General features: G+C 33.3%; 1 protein-coding gene across 1 annotated transcript in view; it reads right to left on the minus strand.

The window, feature by feature from the left end:
- Window positions 1–21,691, minus strand: part of DNAH8 (dynein axonemal heavy chain 8) — a 134,197-nt gene that overhangs the window by 2,622 nt on the left and 109,884 nt on the right. The window contains exons 79-90 of the mRNA XM_080585613.1: window positions 17,944–18,065; window positions 16,593–16,711; window positions 14,647–14,849; window positions 13,578–13,651; window positions 10,252–10,404; window positions 7,651–7,806; window positions 5,431–5,547; window positions 4,618–4,719; window positions 4,092–4,252; window positions 2,493–2,649; window positions 1,769–1,921; window positions 1,485–1,674 (exon numbers count right to left, since the gene is read on the minus strand). Of these exons, the coding sequence (XP_080441739.1) occupies window positions 1,485–1,674; window positions 1,769–1,921; window positions 2,493–2,649; window positions 4,092–4,252; window positions 4,618–4,719; window positions 5,431–5,547; window positions 7,651–7,806; window positions 10,252–10,404; window positions 13,578–13,651; window positions 14,647–14,849; window positions 16,593–16,711; window positions 17,944–18,065 (1,707 nt within the window). The remainder of the gene's footprint in view (window positions 1–1,484; window positions 1,675–1,768; window positions 1,922–2,492; window positions 2,650–4,091; window positions 4,253–4,617; window positions 4,720–5,430; window positions 5,548–7,650; window positions 7,807–10,251; window positions 10,405–13,577; window positions 13,652–14,646; window positions 14,850–16,592; window positions 16,712–17,943; window positions 18,066–21,691) is intronic.

A 21,691-nucleotide genomic window follows, 5' to 3' on the forward strand; every position in this document is an offset into this window, starting at 1 on the left:
ATTTCCTGGTGAGCATTATTATTAACACAGTAAGTATATTTACCCCCCTCTTATCCTATCGTGCACCTTTTATACTTAGTGGACTACTTTCTCCATTTACAGAACTAGTTTTTCAGATCACTGAAGTTTAAGCAATTGTCAAGTTCAAGACTATTCGTGTTTCCGATTTGTTTGTTCTTAGGTTAAATATTTTCTTTGATCAAAATAATCTCTTCCACTATCATCTTTTATACCACTGTGAGTGGTGCTCTTGAACCCCTGGAGATCAGTACTATTACCAGCTATGTTATTTATGATACAAATGGAATGATGTTTTGCCTGGCATCTTGAAACCATCTTTTAACAATAATTTGAATGCCCTCCAGGCACCTCAACTGTTTCTGAGAGAAAAATAAGAGTTGCTTGAATATTAGTATTTTTACAGTGCTAGTCATAGGAAAGTTATAGAATAGAAACATTCCAAAGTGAAGATAACTCATAAAATAGTCAAGGATTTCAGAGGTTAATCCTAATATATATATATATGTATATATATATATATATATATATAAATCATAGCTGTTACATGGGAGAAGTTTCCCATGAGAATTTGTATGGGTAGCTGTGTAGGCTAAATGTGATTCTTCTACAAACATACATCCAATAAGGTAGTGTTCTTTATTAACAATGGAGATGGTTATAATTTTTCTTCCTCCCAATAAAACAATAAATATATCAAGTTATAACAGATGATAGATCATGTTTACTTGTACTTTGCAGTATACCTTCAATGAATTTGAACAAATCTTTCATTAAACAAAGACACTGTGAAAATGACAGGTTGATGATTCTCTGTGAAAGAGATAATTCTGGTATAATTGCATGTTGCTATTGCACAGTATATAAACAACACAATGCTCTAGACTAAAGCTCTTCCATGCTTGCAACTTGGAGTTTGGAATTGGAAAAACAGTTTGAAGCCACAGAAAAAGCAGGAAAATTGTATTTTCATTAGAAGCCATATCATCAGTTGCTACTATATGCCAACAAGATAAGGCACTTCATTTGTTAACTATATGTTTTTCTTCTTGTAATATAAAAACTGTGTTTATGGATCAGCCCAGAAGACCATCTATACAAGCATCCTGTCTCTGACTCTAGACAAAGGAGGATGCTTAATGAAATATTATTAGAGCAGGCAAAATAACACACAAATCCTTTCCCTTCTGTGTTCTTCTAGATTCTGGCAATCTGGAGCTTTGGGACCTCCCAGTTTGAAGGTTAAGTTTGGACAATCATGTTTATATCTACCATAGGACCATTTTCCCATGACTTTGTCTAATCTCTTCTTTGAACCCATTTATCATCTTGTCTTCTATAACGTATTCTGACAGTGATGAAAACATTTTTTTTCTAGGTCTAACATTAAAGTAGATACCTGGTAAAAACCATTAAGTTATGATAAAATACAATAAATTATTACTCAAGTCCTTTTAGTACCCTACCTTGTGGATTAAAGAATCCAGTCATCCAAAACACATTTGGTCTGCCTTCAAATATCCAAGTAGAGAATTGAGTATTTCTTTCCAAAAGTTCAGTAAACCAGAAGCCAAGTGTTGAAGAATCCCAAGATACTCTTTTCCATACTTGAGGAATTCGAGCATTGTACATATTATCCAATGCATCTCTCAAATTCTGAAGGAGTGAAATTATAATAAATGACCTAAAGACATCAAGGTAATAATTTAAAATAAAGTATGCTATACATAGTAAATAACTTTATACTTGCCTCACTCATAATAATAGTCCCTTCTATGGCTAACTTAAGATCATTCAAACTGTTGCGGAGTATTGTGATCACCTTTTGCATTTGGTCAATTTCTTGACGAAGAAAAATATTCATCGAGTTGAGGTGTCCCATTTTAATTAAACGAGCTTTTACCTAAAATATAGGAGCCCAGAAGAATGAATTTAGTTAAATATGATATGCTGAAATACGGTTCTCATATATAACGGCTTAACTAACTTTGTTTGAGATAAGCAAATTGTAGACTTGTAATTTGAATTATTCACATAAAATTTTCTGCCTTCAAACTGTTGCAGTTTATATTTTTATTTGTATTTTTTGTCTGATATTACCTGATTATTCATGATTGTGATAGAATAAGATTTTACCCAGAAGGCCCCGGAGACTGCCATCACAAGACTGATTTTTTTTTTTTTTTTTTGTATTTTCACATACAGCTGTGGCAAGAACAGTCTCCAGACATTTCTCCATGATCAGTGCTAGATGTCTTGTTTTAAAGTAATAATAAAAAAATAAGCTTCATATCTGTTCACAGTGATAGAGATAAAGGTGTAAGTTCCTAGCTTGAATCTGTTAAGAGGTATATGATCTTTAATGAATTATAAATACTTTTTTTTGGGGGGGGGGGGGAGGTGGGGAAGGGGAATGTCTTATGTGGAAACTCAATGGAGAGAGAATGGTAAGAAAATAGTTAAGATTAGCTTGCCTCATGAGGTATGTAATCTGGAGGAAGTTTCTCTAGCATGTCTTCAGCTAAATGATAGACAATAGCTTCACGAGTTTCTCCAGGTCCTGCACCGCTTTCTTTAGGCTGAATGTTGGTAATAGTATCTAGAACATCAGCTGCTGTGTTACTTTGATATCTAAGAGGACAAGATATATGTTATAAATTACAGAGGGGTTTTTAATAGTTAAAATGTATATTTGGTAGAACACAAAAACTGAAAGTGCAGAGAAATAATACAGTGTCACCAGCTTAATTTGAAACTCCCAACAGGAATTGTTTTCCTTTGTTTCCTGCACCAAGCCAAACACATTGTGAACAACATTTGGCTTTGTGTGATCATAAAGAATGTGATCTGCTGTCTACCCATTCTGTTATAATCTTTTCCTTCTGCTTAGCTCTGAATTAGAAAAACAGTGAGTTCCACAGGCTGCTTCTCAACCTCTGAGAAAATGAGACAGCAGAACAACTTATCATATGATTTCTAGGGATTCTGGTTCTGTAAAAAGGAAGATTATTTCCTTCATTTAGTTACTTCTTAAAAGTGGAATGCAAAAGAAGGAAAAGGTGGAGGCATAACTCTACAAGCTTCCCCTTCATTAATTAGAAAATTCATTCTGCCTTGAGGTATTTCAGGGTTAATGGTAAAAAATGCTAGATTTACAACACTGGAGATTAAAACCTTCTATTTCATAGTACAGTATGGGCAGTGCTAATGGAAATTTATGTCCTGAGTCAACACAAAAAAAGTGTTGCATTTGACGGTAAAAGATAGTAGACCATGCCAGTCCTTCAACACAAGCAGAATTACAGCATTATAACAAAAGTACTGCTATCTAGTGGCACAGATCTGCGAGGCAGTAAGAAAGAAAACAAAGCATGTGTGTTGGTATTGCAGTGACAGCATTGCTACTTTTGCCCTATGGAATCAGCTACGTTAGGAACGTACAGCCCTAGTCTGACTCAGAACATAAATTTATTCTGACTCAAAGCATAATTTTACATGCCAGTTTTACTTTTCAACCTTCATCTGACACCCATCTCCTCCAATTACTTTGTCATACATGATTATATAAGAAATGAAACCAAGGATTATTCCACAGGGTAGAACAAGTGAACTCTAAAGTATCTTAGCTTTGGAGATAGTATAAGACTACACAAGCCAGATACTGCACATTTCAACATAAACTGTGAATGCAAATATAATACTATAAATTGGAAAAATAGAAGAAACCCTACTGTCAGTTTTCTTCTCAGAGGATATAACTTCTGCTTCTGAATGTAAGAATGATGAGGCATTATAAATGTTTTATAATGCTTTCATATTTAAAAACAAAAACACGTACCACTAAAACCATGAGTAAGTAATAAGCATGACTACTTTAAAAGAACATATAAAATGTAGCTGAAGATACTGCATTCTTAATCATGTGCATGCACATAAATTGTTCCATCTCAACAATGAAATTCACATGAATCGTATATTTGCTATGAAAAATATACTTACATATTTCAGAGGGATTTTTTTTCCAAATACTAAAATAAAGAGTCATTGGTTTCAATGTATTGAGAACTACTTACGTAATATCCGCATTAGGATGCAGACCAAAGACCTTTGGGCTATCCATGGCAGGGAGTGACTGGATGTATTCAAAATACTGGCCCAGGGTTTTGCACACTGGAATTTTATATCCAGTGTAAAAACAGAAAGTGCTGTCAAACATCTTTTCATTAAACCACACCTGCACAAAATCCAGAGAAAAAAGCACAAAATTGCTTTACCATTTGGAGTTTTTAATTTCAGTTTTGGAGAATAAGTGTTCTTGCTTTAGCTACTACATCCATCTTTACTTGAATACGTGAGTAAATCACATTATGTCTTCTGAGTTCTAGTTATGTCTTTTTAATAATTTCTGCTACATACTAAAGAGAAATCAAGGGGAAGAACTTCATTGGCAATGAATGATGTTTTGAAAAATTCATTTTACTCTGAAGGGTCTTATAGGCTGGTGAAGAAGTGTGTATTCAGCAGAAAGATGGTCTTCTGATTTCTGTATTGCAACTACCAATAAAAATGACTAATAGCTGTATTTTCAAGGTCTCTCACCCTTGCAAAGCAATTAAGAAGACGCTTATCAAAGTCATCTGTGACTCGGCCTCCATATTGCACTTCTCCAATCATGTAGCGTACTGTGTTCCATGATATTCCCTGGATGCAAGTAAAGTAAATAAAAGACTGTAGTTACAACATGTAAGTAGTAGGGATTTGGATATCATCTGTAATTTGGATATTATCTGGAGTTCATCGGGCTCTAAAATATAAAATGAAAAGATTATATTTGGAAGACGAAATAATCCTTGATTTCTAATGTATTTCCTGAGTTCAGCTCTGAAATTTTAAACTAGAGTTGGGCTTGATCCTGCTACAGGAAATATATCCCACTATTTCTTGTGTGATGTGAAATCACTCTCAGTTGCTACTGCTTTTCTTCTCTGTTCCTCCTTTCCATACATGCACACCCTCCCAGCAGTTTCTCATGTTACTTTATCATCAAAGTGCTACTTTGCAAGAAATGGCTATTCTTCTACATTATTCCTGTGAAACAGTAGAAGCTCAACTGGCAGCCACAGAGAAGTTTGAGTGGCTTTGTTAAAAACTGTGAATATTTCAGCTCCCTTTCCAAAACAGATCTTGTATGGACTTACTGTCATTTTGGATACGGTACTGAAAACACAAGATCAGATTCTGAAGTTCTTAACTATTGCATTTTTTTTTAACATGGATGATACAAAAAAAAATGAAATTTTGATCATTCCTAGCTGTGCTGAAAGAATAGAGATGAACAGAAAAAGGAAGAAAAATAATTACAGAGGCTGTATAAAGCAATTAAATAAGATTTATGCAAAGTGTAGTATTCACCTTCTTGATGTCACATTCATCTAGGTGATTTTGTATAAACTGAACGCTGGCTGTAAAGTCTGCTGAGTTAAATTCATAGGGAATGTTCCAACCCAAAGGCCCAAACTTTCGTCGTTCCTTAGGAATATATTTAAAAGCAAATATGTTTATAAAATAATGTATCATTTAGTTTCATTATTAAAGTTCAATTGGAATAAAAAATTGAACTGAAGAAAGAGCCTAGGAAACAGCTATCAGTAATAAACCACATGATATTGAGTTACACCTTGGCACTAAAAATTTATAGAAAAAACAACAGAATAGTTATTTACTTTCAATGTAAATTACCTTTACTAATCAATGTATAAGTCATAGGTCTGAAATGTCTCATGTCTATGTGGGCTTTTTATACTAAGTAATTTTTATACTAAGATTTTTATACTAAGTAATTAACTAAAGAAAATGCTGAATCTCTGCATTTTCAGCACTTTCAACAATTCTATCTTCTCTACTGTCTTTCATTTTTTTCCTACATATACTTTCTACTAATGATAGTGTTCAAATTCATGTATTAATGCTCAGCTATTCAAAGGTTTCTAGGTTGCCCTTTTTGTTTTCATTGGTTCACTGTATAGTTTTAATATGTCTTTCAAAATTCAAAACTTTATTTACTTTACTAAAGCTGCCACCACTGCATTTTTCATTATGTACATATTTGAATTTAAAATTATAATGCTAGTAGCAACAGAAAAAGTTGACTATAAAAGAATGTGAATGTAATCTGCAGCTCAAAGACATTTTAAACAACCAAAGCTACTAGATTTGTCACTTTATTTTAATCACTCAAGTTACCTCACTCAATGAATTTTTTCAGAATGTAGAAAAAATTACTCCATGAAGTTAAGAATTAAATTGATGAATAGTGCTGACATTTATTAAATGAATAAACAGAGTAATACTAATATTCTAAAATTAACTAGAGCGATAGCATATTTATTAGATTTTAAATAACCAGGTCAACAATGACTTACAGTCATTGCTATTGTTAAGTAGCATTTAGTTACAATATTTGAAAAAGAACTAGAATAGGAAAGAAATAAAAAAGACCTTTTATTTTTCCTAAATCAAGTATTGTTTATAAGCAAATGAGACAGCTTTAACCAATAATACCCTGCAGAAAGGTATAACGATTTTCTGCCAAATTCTCTGAATTACTTCTTAAGCTCTATTTATCATACCGATCTTGTCACCAAAGGATATTAGGAACTGGTCAGTTTAAAGTCAGGGCAATGTATATATTACTTACTGATTAACAATCCGAAATAAATTTTCAGAGCAAAAGAATGGCTATAATATTTTTTGAAAGTATTGATGATTGAATAAACTTAGGTCTTCTCCTTCCACAAGAACACTATAATTAGGAGATGGTACACAGAACAACTTTCTCGGTGTTTATAAAAGGTAGAAAGAAGAAAATAATGCAAAATATTGTATCTTAATAGGAATCTTCTTACAAAAGGCCATTCTCTTTCAGTCTTTGCTGCACTGAAAATACAAGCAGCTAAATAGAATCTTAGGATTAAATACTGTTTAAATCTATTTTGAGATCTTTGCTTAAAATAAGGTATATTCAGAGTGCTCAAACATTTGGTATTTATTGTGATCTCAAAAGTTATATATCTTTAACATACAAAATATGCACACCATTGTGCTCACATTCATATTAGTGTAGAAAATGTCACAAAAAATAAGATAAAAACAAGACAGTAAACAATAGAATTTTATTTAATTTTAGGCATCTAGAAGGTAGAGAGCTACTCTAAGCTAGGCCTATGAACTGCCTTTAAAATCAATGGACCGAAAAAAGTGATATATCTCCAGAAAATTATTCTCATTTTTATAGACAGCCACCAAGGCATATAAGCTGATTTGCTGCTTTGGGGTGCTTATCTATTTCTATTACCTACAGAGAGAGTTTATTCACTTAGACAACTAACTTTTGGATAGCTAAAATTAGATGAGAAAAATCCTTATTCTAAATGCCCATAGTATGAAAATTATATAAAATTTAAAAGACAATTAAGAGAATAAATTATCTCAAAATACAGATGATAGAAATTAAAGGTCTAGCCCTGCAACATGCTGCTACAATAAATATCAGAACACACATTTTCCATAGAGAAACTTTGTTAAAGTGAATCCCTAAATCACGCCTTTATTTGCAAACATTATAAGAAATACCTGAACAGTAGAGTGCAGAAAAGCTACAGTATAAAGTAAAGGTTTCCACATAGGCAAATTGCTAACATCTAACAGATCCTGATTAATTCCAGAAAATGTTCTTTTTAAACCAGCACGTACACCTTGAGGAGGTTCATTTGTGAACTTCAGAGCAATCTGTTATGTAAAAAAAATTTAAAAAATAATAAAAGAATTGGATTTATTTCCTGAAACAAAACCAGCAACATATAAAAATGTCACAGCTATTAGTCATAAATAAAAGATACAATAGAAATAGTTGAATCATTGTAGATACAAATTTGACAGTTTTACCGCATAAAAGGAGTACACATTACATTAGTCCTCAAAACCTTGTGATATACTTTAAGATTCTGAACATGGACTTTCCGTTTATGTCATTCAGTCATCACTGACAGATGTCCATGGTTCTAAGATTTTTGATCAACAACATGGAAGCACTTTTCATGCTTTTCAAAAAGCATCATATGGTCGTCATATCTCTATCTCCAATTCAATGACTGAATGATGGAAGACAACTATGCAGAAGGGATGATAACTTTGTTATATTTCTGTTCCCAAGACCTCACTATAAATACAAAGAAATCCTACCTCTCCTCAGTTCAGATCTTTGTGTTCACTCTGGACTCTGTGGCTATGTCTGCAGCAGTAAATTAGGATTGCTCAAGAATGTTTCTGGGCACTCTAGTCAGCAGGCATGAAATCCACATTTGTGGTAGTACACTGCCAAAGTTCTTTTGGCTACAGCTCCTTTTTGCATGAAACTTCATGCAAACTTCCTAATAGGGATAGTTTCTAGAAAATTTTAATTGTCAAACCATGCCTGAAAATTCTTTAAAAGAGTGCTAGTTACCACAGGTTTTCATTTCAGAGAATGTTCTAACTATGTACTCCTATGGACTATTGCATTCTAGTACTGGGTAATGGTCATGGACATACTTAAATCTATTAGTTCAGACACAGACCAGCCTTACCATGATCAGATTACTATTCTATGAGACACTTTCAAATGCTGGAGGAACTCAAAAAATAAGCATTTTTCTGCTCCAACAGTAAGTACTTGTCTGACTAGCCTGCATAACATTGCTGCATTCACTTGAAAGGATAGTCAATGCCAGGCTGCCCTAGGTTTGAATGCAAGCATGTTTGTGAACTATTTCTCTCTCTGAGAGGATCTTAAAGGAATATACTCATGAATACATACTTCTCCTGGCACTTTTACTATCTCCATATTTGTGGTAAATAAATTAAATTATTTTTAAGGGATGACTTTTCAACTTCCATCTCACAGAGTCATATTTCTGGGCTGCAGAGCCCAGGCAAGCTGTCTCAGAGACATGAGCTTTTGCAAGGACCTATCTGCATATGAACACTAGAATTTTGGATTGAATGAGAACACTTACTAACCAGTGTTTACACATTTCAAAGGCTATCTTGTTCAATTACGTATGAACATTGCTTAAATTAAAATAATAATAATAATACAGCAAATGATTTTCCCCTTTCTTCTGAGAAAGAGATGAGCTTTGGTTTGTCAGTTACTCATTTTCTGGTACCCCTGAGTATGTTAAAATATTAACAGGTAATGTGTCACTACAGATTAAGATATCACAAATGAAACATTTGAAATAAATGCAGTGAAGATTCATCTAGCAGCCGTCTCAGATCTCTATCATGACATTTAGCAAACTACATGTTTATATACCACTTCTCAAACTTGAAGACTTAGAAGGATTTCCTTTTTTATTGAGAGCTACCTTCCATACACAGTGTTTTCCCATGATGACATACATTTCTTGATGAAGGTCATCTCCTAGATTCATTCCAGAAAGGAATTTTTCCTTTCCCTTTTCACACTGCCTTAAATCATACACATCTAGGCTAATGTTTCCCTTCATATCCTAGATATCAACCACAGTATCTGTTTTTAATTAGAGAGAATGGGAACCACTACGAAGACTCCCACTGTTTTTAAGAGGAAAGGTGCCTGTGAACACAGAAGTGTCAGTACACGGCTATTATACTAGATATTTACTAGCATTATGATCTGCTGTGAGAGTGCTAGGAACAATCATAAGTAACTTAAACGCACTTTGTAAGAGTTTAGGCAATTTTCCTGGTACTGACTGATATCTCCTTAAGATCTACAGAACAACCATTTATAATTTAGCTAAAGAAAAACGGGTCATTTATTGTCAGCTGATGGTCTTTGAGATGCGCTGTCTATATGTGTTCTGTTCTCTTTATCCTTTGTTTCAGTCAGGGAAATATGAGTCTAAAAGTAGCTGTAGGTATTATCCTGTGCACAAGGCACCTAGCTGGGCAAAAAAAGGGTACAGTTAAAGCCTTAAAAATGTGTGTGTACAGAATTAGTGTAAATTCACACATACACAATACATCTTTAATTGAGAAAAACTTCCAGTTACTGGTAAATAACATTCCTGTTTGGTGTCATTTGTATTGTAAAGTAAGCTCATTTATTCATGCCCCCACCCCACTCACAGTTTCTTTCTTTTTCATTTACATGCTTACCCTGAATAAATTCAATGGCATGAGGTACTTGAACTAAACATTTGAACAAACCTGTAGCAGTGTAATTGGGAATTTAGGATGTGGTTCAGTAGTTATCCAAACTCGAAATGTCTCATTCTGTATCTCAGCAGTAAGAAGTGTCTCCAGTAGTTCATTCATGAAATCCAATCCAAGATGACAATTCTGAAGTAACACCCAACCTCCCTAAATAACAATATCGACAATTACCATATAAAATTTATAACAATTTATTTATAACATTCAAAACAAATAGCTGTATTAGAATCAAATTTGGTCTTGCATGTAATTTTTTAGTTGTATGACTTTTGGTCGGTTCCTAGATGTGTATCACGATTTGATTTGATATTGGCACAGTTAAAGCCAATAAATTAATTAATTGAAAAGTTAGTGTAAAAGTTATTTTCACATCCTATAAAATCACAATGAAAATAGCATAACCAGAGCAAATGTTCTAAGTAAAGTATCAGTGCTACCTAGTGGCAAAAAGTAGTAATTCCTATCATCTTCTAGAAAACAAAACAAAACAAAACAAAAACAAACAAACAAACAAAACCACAACAAACTGTGATTAACAATCCAAAAGATGAAATCTGAGAAATACATCCTTATTAAAAAAAAAAAAAAAGCACAACTTGTTAATAACGTAATCTGTAGTAAAGGTAGAGAGGTTGTAACAAGACTCCCAAACTTTTCAACTATAAGTTTATCTGTAATGAATACATTTTTATGAAATTCAACCTCTTGCATATTAGTTTTGATCTTATTCAGTTCTCAGTTGCATCAAAGCTCTATTTTGATTATTATCTCTCAGCACGTCTGCTCATGAATTTAAATTCAATCAGCTTTTCTAGCATCACTTTAGAAGCCTAGTGAATCAGAAGCTTGATATTAAAATTGGCATTATTTAATCAGTTCTAAACAGTGATGTGTGGATTTCATTACAGCTTGTAACTTCATATTGGCAATTTTGGTTTAACCCATTTAGAAACAAATAAATAACATTTTGTAACCGAATCTAATTGAAATATTTATGGAGAACTAATGAATATTATTTTTTTAAGAGTAAATAGAGGAATAGAGGGTTTTTTTCTTCTTTTATATGTATCCACCTTTTTTTAAGGAAGATCTTTAATCAATTTGTCTAATTTCCAAACGAATCAGGCTCAGTTCACAGCACAGCAGGCTTAATCATATTATATATGCTTGGTCAGAAGCAGAGAAAAACAAAGACAAAACCTAAAACAAAACCAACACAGATATTTGTCTCCATGTTCAGAAATTGTTTATTTTTTTTCCTTTCAAAATTGATTTTTATGTTCATATATTCCTGCTTATGTGAAATGTGTGCACCACTAAGGCATTTGGGTCAGAAATTGTTACTAGTAGTCCTACTGGAGTACTGTTGCAAGTATCCTTGTGTTTCAAACACAGGCAAAGAAAGGCAGTGGTGCCCCAGTTTTCACCATTCCAATGAGCTAGATATTGATGATGACTATTATAGACATACAGACACAGAGAAATATGAAAGATGCATATGTGCATTTTCACATCATAAAAAATGCTACCTGCTATGAAGATATTCCTTTTTTCTCTTATTCCAAAGTGGTGTACATCTACAGTATTGTTGCTTTCCACATCAGCTGTTACAACATTTGGTAGGACTTGAGATTTTATTGGGATACAATATAGACAATTTTCCTAACAAAGACCACATTAGCTAGAGAGCCTTGGATTACACAGTTATGTCTAGAAAGTATACAGTAAGGGGTGTATACAAGTATTATGTACGTCTATATTAGAGAAACTCAAATGAAGCACAATATTCACATGAATAAACATAATCTGGCAACAGATTTTCTTTTTTTGCCCCTCAAATGAAGGTATCTCACAGAAAACAGCAATTGGAATTCCCTGAATCAATACTACCTGACTTTTTTTTTTTTTTTTCCCCTGCGTGAAAGACAGTCCCAGAAAGGCTCTGAAGCACTTCATTCTAAAAGATGAAGAGGACAGAAATCTGCAGAAGTCTAAAATATGTTTTTGCATTTCCTCGTCTAATTGTGATTAAAGAATAAAGTGACAAATGAACTGTTCCAGAACTCTAATGGGTTGGGACAGAGAGCCAAGGAATCTTATGGATGTCATATATTGTGAGGAGGTAAGTTTTAAATCTCATAATGGATCCATCTTGAACTTTTTATCTAACTTTTCATGAACTCTCTCACTGTAGGTATGAAAGCATATATTGGATAATGGATAGGTAATATGTCACCAATTAAAGCTTTTACTGAGCAAAAGTCACTTCAGAGTTCTTTAGGTGAATATTAGAAGCCGTGCTGTACTCCTGGTTTAGTAAGGACTAATGGTTGCTTATGGTCATACAAAAACTGTTTCATGTATCAATCTAGTTCTTTCAGTCTTCTGTTTTCAACTAGTAAAGATATTCTAGTCCTTCAGAATTCCTGATATTTTGAGCTTACAGGCAACTATGGCTGTATGTATGTCTTCATATGGAACATTGTCCACAACTCTTTGAAGTGTTCAGCTGACTGGACAGTGCTGCTTTTGCACTGTAACTTTCATTTTGCATCTGAGCTTTCAATTACCATCTTTCCAGAGCTGTTGCTTACACTTCTCATATTTTTACTGTTGGGAATATCATATGCCATAAAAGAAAGAAACAAACAAACAAGCAAAATCAAGAACAACAACAAAAAAACAACACTACAACATGTCGGATAAGAATATCCTTGAAATACATTCTGATATCCTTGAGATTCAGAACCACAAGAATTGACAATTAAAGAAACAAAGAAACAAAATCAATCGCTGAGGAACAATTGCAGGGGAGCAAGAGGATCTGTATAGCACATATGTGAGGAAAATGTGAGGAGCCAGCACAGACTTCTGTATCTACAGCTTTAAGCTGTGTTTACACTCACCATTTTATCTAGTATAATCTATGCAACTTCTTGGTAGCTAACATAGGGAAGTGGGGAAAAAAAAAAAAAAAAAAAAAAAGGAACTCAAGTAAAAAAGTGGGTTCTGAAAAACTTTGCAGTAGAACACTATGTCCTTTTAGCCTTGGATAACCATGTAGTGATAAGAAGGGACTGTGCTACTTCTGAAATGCTGCTCAACAATACTGCTGGCAAAGGTATTCACTTGGACTCCACTGTCACGTGTGTATCCCACAGTGGAATATTTTCAGGCTCAGGCTCTCAAAGAGACTTGTTTACCCTGACATATGCCACATAGTAGGGTGAAAATGCAAAATACTAAAGATTACATGCAAGAAAAGCTTTAAAAGAATGCTAAAACAGAAAATCAATTTATCTTGCATTAGTTTTTCCCACCTGTTGCATTGACATCTGTATGATCTTGCGCGCATGAACTTCTTGTCCCTGACCCATAGAGATGGTCCTACATTCTGCAACGTTTGATAATGAGTAGTGAACATACATTCTTGATAAATAAGTAAGAATTCCAATTCAGTCAAAAAAGCAATATAAATTCAGCACAATTAAGTACATATTTATAAAAAATATACTTATTAAAGTCAAATCCCTTTGTTAAAACATTATGCTACGTATTATATTTTTTTAGCATTGAAACTTTGTCAAATAACATCTAAATATACATCTATAATGTTTGCAGAAGTGAAAGTCTGTGACTACTGTTATTGTCAAAGGGAATTTAAGCCAAATTTTAATAAAGTAAGACACAGCTTAGTTTGAAATAAGAACCCAGATTTTTCTTTAATCTTAGGTAATGAAGCCATGTAAATGAACAAAATTCATAATTGTAAAATTGAATTGTGAACATCTTAATGTGACTTTTATCAGGAATTAATGTATTTATATCCAACTCAGTTTGTATGCACAATTTTCAAGTTTCCATATTTTCATATAATGTAGATATAAAGTCCAGAATATACAAATGCAGATCATGTGGGTGTTTTTTGTTACAAAGCAATCTTGTAAGCAGATAGCTGATAATTTCTTTACCTGAACTTAATGTTAATTGATATTTATTATATTAAACCTATATTAATACATAATTTAAACACATTAATATTTATTGTTAATGTTATTAATAATATTAACATTTTAAACAAGACAACAATATTGTCACGTCAGAGTTAATAAAAATATTGTCTTGTAGCTACAGACTAAAAAATGTCATCACTTAGATAATAACTCAAAAAAGAACTGAAAACATTACTGTTCAACTACATAGAGAATAGTCCTCAGCATAATATCTTTCATGTAAACTATTGTTTTATCTCTAAGACAACTGTTCAGGAACAATAATGTTATAAAAGAATTTTAAAAATACTTTTCAGAAAAAAAATAAATCGGAAGTTACTTATGTTAGTCTTCTGTATGTTAAACAACTCAAGACAATGAATAATTATTTTCCTACCCAATTTAAGCTTCCTAGCCAAGGAATCAATCTGAATAGTTGGATCAGATCCCATAGACAAGAAACAGATGAGAGGTGTTCTTTGGTCACTTTCCTCCCAAGTTTTTTTTAAATTCAGAATAACTGGTTCTGTATATTTCTCATGCAAGGAATCTGCAATATACTTCCTGGCTTGAGAAAGAGTTCGGTCTGGACACCAAGACCTACAAATAAAAATGTATACAAAGACACAAATTTAGTGACACTTCCCATTGCAAAGACCAGACTTAAATTATAAGTTCCATTTTAATCAAAGATCTTTTTGCTTTGTATTATACATATATATACATATTCATGTCTGTATGTTTATCTTTACAAATATAATAATAGACAGCTGGTAGTTTTCACTCTATTTATTACTGTCCAATACTTTCCAGTTTCTTAGAATTTTGCCATAAGTAAACTATTTGCACTGGAATTTTCTGTTCTGGGTACTCAGAGTGGGGCATTCTTCATTTTAAACACAGGCAAGGAAATGTTAGATAGATTGGCCCTTCGGTATAATCCTAGAGATGTTTCATTGGGTCTGTTAGTCTTTTAGGGCACACTGCTCTTGCACTGGATTGCCTTTATGTTTGGGATGAGTCTATTGCTCCCACAGAAAACAAACAAAAACCTTCTTTTGGACCAAAAGATATGCAAAATTTCAATTTATAGGCTTATTATTTATAGACTCCCCCTCCCTCTTCAGGGCTTATAGCATGTAGCACTTCTTCCATCAGAATCGGGTCTTTTACTGAACAGGTTGAATCCACTCCAAAGACAAGTCATGCCTAATTAATGATATTTTCAGTAGAGTCTCTGACTTATTTGTTGCAGAATTTGGAACCTATACAATGAATGCAGAAAGATATGAGAAAGGAAAGCATGATCTCACGTATAAGGCAGCTAAATGCTTCTTTGGGGAAATCCATTCTATCCCAAAGCCCTGCCACAAGTATCCTAGCTGATGCAATAAAATCATCTATGCCACGTTTTATACATGGGACTTCTGAATACCTGTTTTGCATTTTTACAATTCTCTTTCTAGTTTTTAAAATATTTTTAATTACTTAAGTTATTTAAAATAGCTCATTTAAAAAGAAGTGAGAAAAAAACATTTTGAAAACTATCTGGATGATTCTACTTTTTCTGGCTTTTTGGAGAAGGCTGCAATGTGATTTCCAGTTTCTTTTTGTCATGACATAAAAGCAAAGTCAAGAAGGACATGGAAGTATTAGAATGAGTCCAGAGGGGGGCCACAAAGATGATAAAGGGGCTAGAGCACCTCTCCTATGAAGACAGGCTGAGAGAGTTAGGGTTGTTCAGCCTGGAGAAGAAAAGGCTCCGGGGATTCCTTTTACCAGCCTTCCAAGTACCTAAAGGGGGCCTTCAGGAAAGCTGGGGAGGGACTGTTTGTCAGGGAGTATGGTGGTAGGACAAGGAGTAGTGGCTTTAAACTAAAATAGGGTAGGTTTAGATTAGGCCTTATGGAAGAAGTTCTTTACTCTGAGGGTCATGAGTCACAGACTGCCCAGAGAAGCTTCCCATCCCTGGAAGTGTTCAAGGCCAGGTTGGATGGGGCTTTGAGCAGCCTCGTCTAGTGGGAGGTGTCCCTGCCCATGGAAGGGGCATTGGAATTTGGTGGTCTTTAAGGTTCCTTTAAACCCAAACTATTATACGATTCTATGATTCTATGATTCTATGAAAGTCAGAAATGAAAAGCTAGAAAAAGCTTCTTTTAGATTCTTCAGAGAATAGCTCTGAAGTAAGTAAATTGAATAATATAACCTGCAAGTGAATTAAATTATATTTAATGTCACCCAGAAATTAATTGAAGTTATGCTAATATAATAATTGCATACAGATAGACTGAGATACATGGTGCAATAATGTATGTCATTTCCCAAATTTCTGAAGATACTCACCTGATGAGTAAAAGCTTGCGACAGGTATCAAGTGAATCATTATATCCATCAGGTATAATTTCTTCCTCTGGAGCATCTTTATCAAACCAATTTTTCCATCCCTTTTCATTACTGGTTATCTAAATTTATTATGTTAATGCACACAAATATATTTCAGCTGTAGTAAAATCCCCTTGGAAATGTATATTTTAATGAGATTCTGTTATTATATTAGAATATATTACAAGTAACATTAACAGACTGTAAAATTTATGACATACACCATGTGAATTGCTATTAAGATGTTACAATTAGCAGTTTTAGTATTAAGGTGCAGCTACTTAAAAATCAGTAATTAGCAGGAGGATTCTATACTACAAAAGAAACATACCATGATTGATTTATTTCTTCTAGTCGCCAAGTACTAAGAGAAAAAGCTTTCTGTCCCAGTATAGTCTAGACAGTCAAAGAATCACAAATTAATAATAACAAGCTCTAGAAAGCTTTTGACCTAAGAAAGAATAAATCTGACCACAAATATGACCGCTATTTAGGCACCTCTTAGAACATATGACCTAACAGAACAAGGGATAATGGTGGACGCAACATTATGAAAATTACTATGCAGTTGAGTGAGGAGAGTCAGTTGCAATATTCTCAGATTACTGGAATGAAAATGAGGAACACACTGATGCCATCTGTTCTGAAATACAGCACCATATGCCTGTTACAAACTATGTAGCTCTGGCTGTTTAACTGACATGGAAGAAATTTCAGAACAACCTAAATCAAGAATAGACTGGGAAAGGAGTGAGAAATTAACATACAGGAACCTCTTCCAACCATGTATCTCCTATAATCTCAGATTAAGAAACAACACAAATGTCCCTTTTAGAACTGCAATCCAAGTCTGAGAAAACAAAAAGAAACAACAGTTCTATATACATTGACACCAACCTGAGCACATGCTAGGACAGTATTCAGAGGAGATACCTTCTCAAAGCATCTGCTGAAGGCCTCAACCAAAGACAGATTACTGGACAAAAGGGACTTCAGTTGACTCAGTAAAATTACTAAGGTTTTATTACTTATCTCTTTATGTCATCTCTCCCTCAACCACTGCTGGAGGTAGTAACAGTGTGAAAAGCAACAGGGTCATCTAAATGTTTGAAGAGGAATATGTCTATATTAAATTAAACTAGATATCTAGGAATGGAGAACTTTGCCTAACTGTTCATTTCTATACCTTTATTATTTTATACTCTTTTTTTCTTTGTTTTTAACTGCATCTCTCATGTGCACTCTCAATGTGAAATATGGGAGCACAATTATGATTAGGAAACTGCCTATTAACATAATTAATAAATATCACCTGATTCAAAATTTCTGCAAACTGTGGAAGTTTGCTTAATTCCACTAGGTTTAGCCACATCATGTCAAGAATCCAGCGAAATGGTTTGGGTGGGCAAGCCTTTAAATCCAGTGCTGCACCTCCTGCAGATAAAAACATTTGGATGAATTATACATGACAGTCCAAAGATCAAGATATTTTTGGTATTGCTTTTTAAATTATGTTTTCTGGACCATGTCACTTTCACTGGGGTACTACTTGCACTCTTGTGTACAAATCATTTTAAATATTGAGCATATATCACCTTAAATAGTAGATGTAAAGCCAGAGAGCCAGTAGATCATACACATTTTACATCCTCTGATATGCACGTGAAGAGAAGACTAAGTAATACCCTTGGGATAAGATTGAAACCTGACTTTAAACAGACTAAACGAAAGACTCCAAATCAGTTTTGTATCATAGTTATCATTTTCTTCATGTCGTAGCTGCATCTTCTCCAGTCCTCTGCAAATTAATTAATGTGACCTTTCAGGAAAACTGGACATTGTTATTCCAGGGGTCTCAGGTCTAAGACTATTTTATTCATTTAAGTCAGTGGTATAATGAATTTCATCAATTTGCTACAAACAGACTAAAAAAGCATCTTGGAATAATAACTATTATTTTTAAGCAGCTTTGTGTATGTGAGCACGTGTGTGGATAACATAGCCTATGCTATTTTTGATTAGCCTATGCTAGCTTTGATTATTTTAATACTTTCAAATTATACATACATGCTTATAAAATATACATACATAAATATATAAGTCGAACCCTTTTCAATTCAAATATTCATACTTTTACAAACTGTTTTTAATTTTTCCATAAATTATGAAGAAGATTTAACACTTTTTGACTCTGCATCCATTTCATCCCCAAATTCTCCATGAATGGAATATAGAGAAAATGTATCATAAAGGCAAGAAGAAAAAGAACAGAAGACAATCCTACCACTGGAGTGAAAGGAGATTAGAACATTAATTCTTTACAAAAAAAAAAAAACACAACTTTTTTTTAATTTAAGAAATTATTGGAATTATATTATTTATAGCATTTTTCATACAGCTGAAAAAAAAAAGCTTGAAGTTCTGACAAATTTATAAGAAACTTTATGGTGCTTCAAATGTTATAATGCAAAAAATACTTTCTGATTTGCATGAAGTCTCTTTTTGCTTACAAAGACTTTACAGAGAAAGATTCGAGTCTTTGAGAGGTTTTCCTGCAGGCTTCCAGGATGCAAGAATTTTATTTATATTATTAGTGATGATTTTCAGGAAAGAGTAACTCTGCTTTTAAAAGACTGAGATAAATAAACAGAAGATTCAGAAAGATTAGGTATTTTCCTAGTTATTTCTATATTCCCTAAGTTGAAATGGAAGAATTACTTTGCAAAATCTGGGCAATATTATGTCAACAGGAACAATTACCATCAAATGAAAGTGCAAGTTCCAATGAGTGGCCATTAAACAGATTTTAGGGAAGTTTTTGTTTTGGGGAAAGTTTTCTTTTAAACCTTAATTTTAGAGGCAGGCATATTCAATGAAGAATATGAATTCCAAAAATGTCAACAATGTGTTTCTCATTGTAATGCTTGATATTCTTGTGGTTAATATACATACTTAATCTTTTCCTAAATCCTGCTAAGGTCTTGCGGTTAGTGGTTTGTTATGTTATTAATTGTGCAATGCCTAGAAACATACTTCCTTTTATTAGTTTTCATTTAGCCATACATAGGGATAAGTGAAAAGTTCCAGCATCTAGAAAAAAAATTATGCAAGCCTTTCATCCACATATGGAGACATTTAGATATAATCAAGAAATAGAATTAGATCACATATGATTTGAATGTTTACATAAGGAAACAGGGTTGATTAAAGGGCAAACTCTTCTTCAAGAATGTGAAGTTTCTACATAAAAATCCAAATTATTTCTGTCATACAAAATTGCTAAGCTCCTTCATGATCTTTTATTATGAACTTTTCCTACTACTGAACTTTTTTGCCTTTCCTTTTCCCTAGGGATGACAAGCATCAGTAACCTCAGAGAAAGGTCTGTTTCATGAAATCTGGGGTGAAAATAATGTCTCTTTTGCTTTTCCAGTAAGTACTTGTTAAAGTTTCCTTCAAGCATCCTCTACTCATGTCCTTGGCATTAGGATATATGGCTTCAAATGACGCTGGGATCCACACATGGAACCCAGAACTTCATAATCTCTGCAAACCGAAATAATGGAAATCAAATAGAAGATAACTAAAATTTTTTACACAAATCTGTAATCCATTATTAGCATTAGCATTATTACAATATGATATATTTATCCAGAATCATATCTTTCACAAATTTAATAAAATAGTCCAACTGGATTTTTTGGGGGGGGGGGGGGGGGGGGGGGAAGGGGCAAATTATTGAATTCTGTGACTACCACAATCACTTTAGACAACAAGCCTTTTCTTACTTATAAGATGTAATCATTAGTTTTCCACAAAGTAGATACTTGGCAATATTTCTGGTTTTTATTTAAGTCAAAACCAAAGATGTTTTGCAGTTCTGTAATGCACTCTTTTATATCTATGGAGTTTCTTAGTAAAATAGACTTTATGCTAGAAAAGATCAATCTTCATTTGCATTAGTCCACTTTTTTAATGGAAAAGAACGTAGCAGACTGCAGTGTCAGAACACCTATAAAGTTTTCAACGAACTTAGATTTTCTTTTATATTTTAGATTTTGTTTCTTTCTATAATTTCCATAGATAATCTATACCATTCTCATGGCAGAAAAACAGAGCAAGTATATATATACATATATATATACACATGTATTTATAAACATTTTGAATATGGGCTATTTTCCTTCAATTTTGGGACCTGTTTTCTATGTTTTGCTGACTTCAGGATACCTTCAAGCTATAGCACTAAAGTGTCAGGGAAGTCCTAGTGTTTGGCTTTAATGGAATACAGTAAAGCAGAATGGAATTCAATTTATGTACTTCAGCAGGAGGAAAGATTTAGAGTTGCTAATCTCCTGAGACCAGTGGAATAATGTGTTCTAGGGACCTTTCAATTTCAAATAGAAATGATTTTTCACTGAGACATCCCCTGATAATATGGCTGATGATAAGCCATGAAAGCTCTCCTCCTGGGAAAAAAAAAAAAATTCATTTCATTCATTTTGCACCAACAAACTGTTCATCCAAGGAGGAAAAACTTGAACAATACATTCATTGCAGAAGATACCTAAGCATCCAGGACAATTTGGCAAGGCAACCGCCCACTTTCCATCTGATTCAAGAGTATACGAATAATTATAGAAATAATCATTGGAAATAATAGAAATAAAATCTGTTATTACTTTTTTATGGTGGCATTTTGTGCACTAGAAGAATTTCTCATTATCAAATCAGCTGTCATAAACATAGGTGGGAAACTGTGTTCTTACATTTTAGACAAAAAAATTGTTAAAAGTATTCCTGTATTTTATTATAGATTATCATCAATAACAAAGTGATAAGCATCCACTTTCTGCTTTAGATGCTCAAGGTATATCTTCTTCCAGCAAAACAAAAATCCATGAGCTAGGAAGCCAAGACATAAGGTTCCTTGTCTAATGCTTGTCTAATGCAGACAGTTCAGTTTGAAAGCATTTCAAAGCATACCCTGCCTGACATCAGTGGTAAAATGGTAGTTGGATTCCTTTCTCAAAAGATAAAGACACTATGACAAACTAGAA

This window comes from Anser brachyrhynchus (genome assembly GCF_964034855.1).
Source record: "Anser brachyrhynchus genome assembly, chromosome: 3".
Taxonomy (NCBI): Eukaryota; Metazoa; Chordata; class Aves; order Anseriformes; family Anatidae; genus Anser; species Anser brachyrhynchus.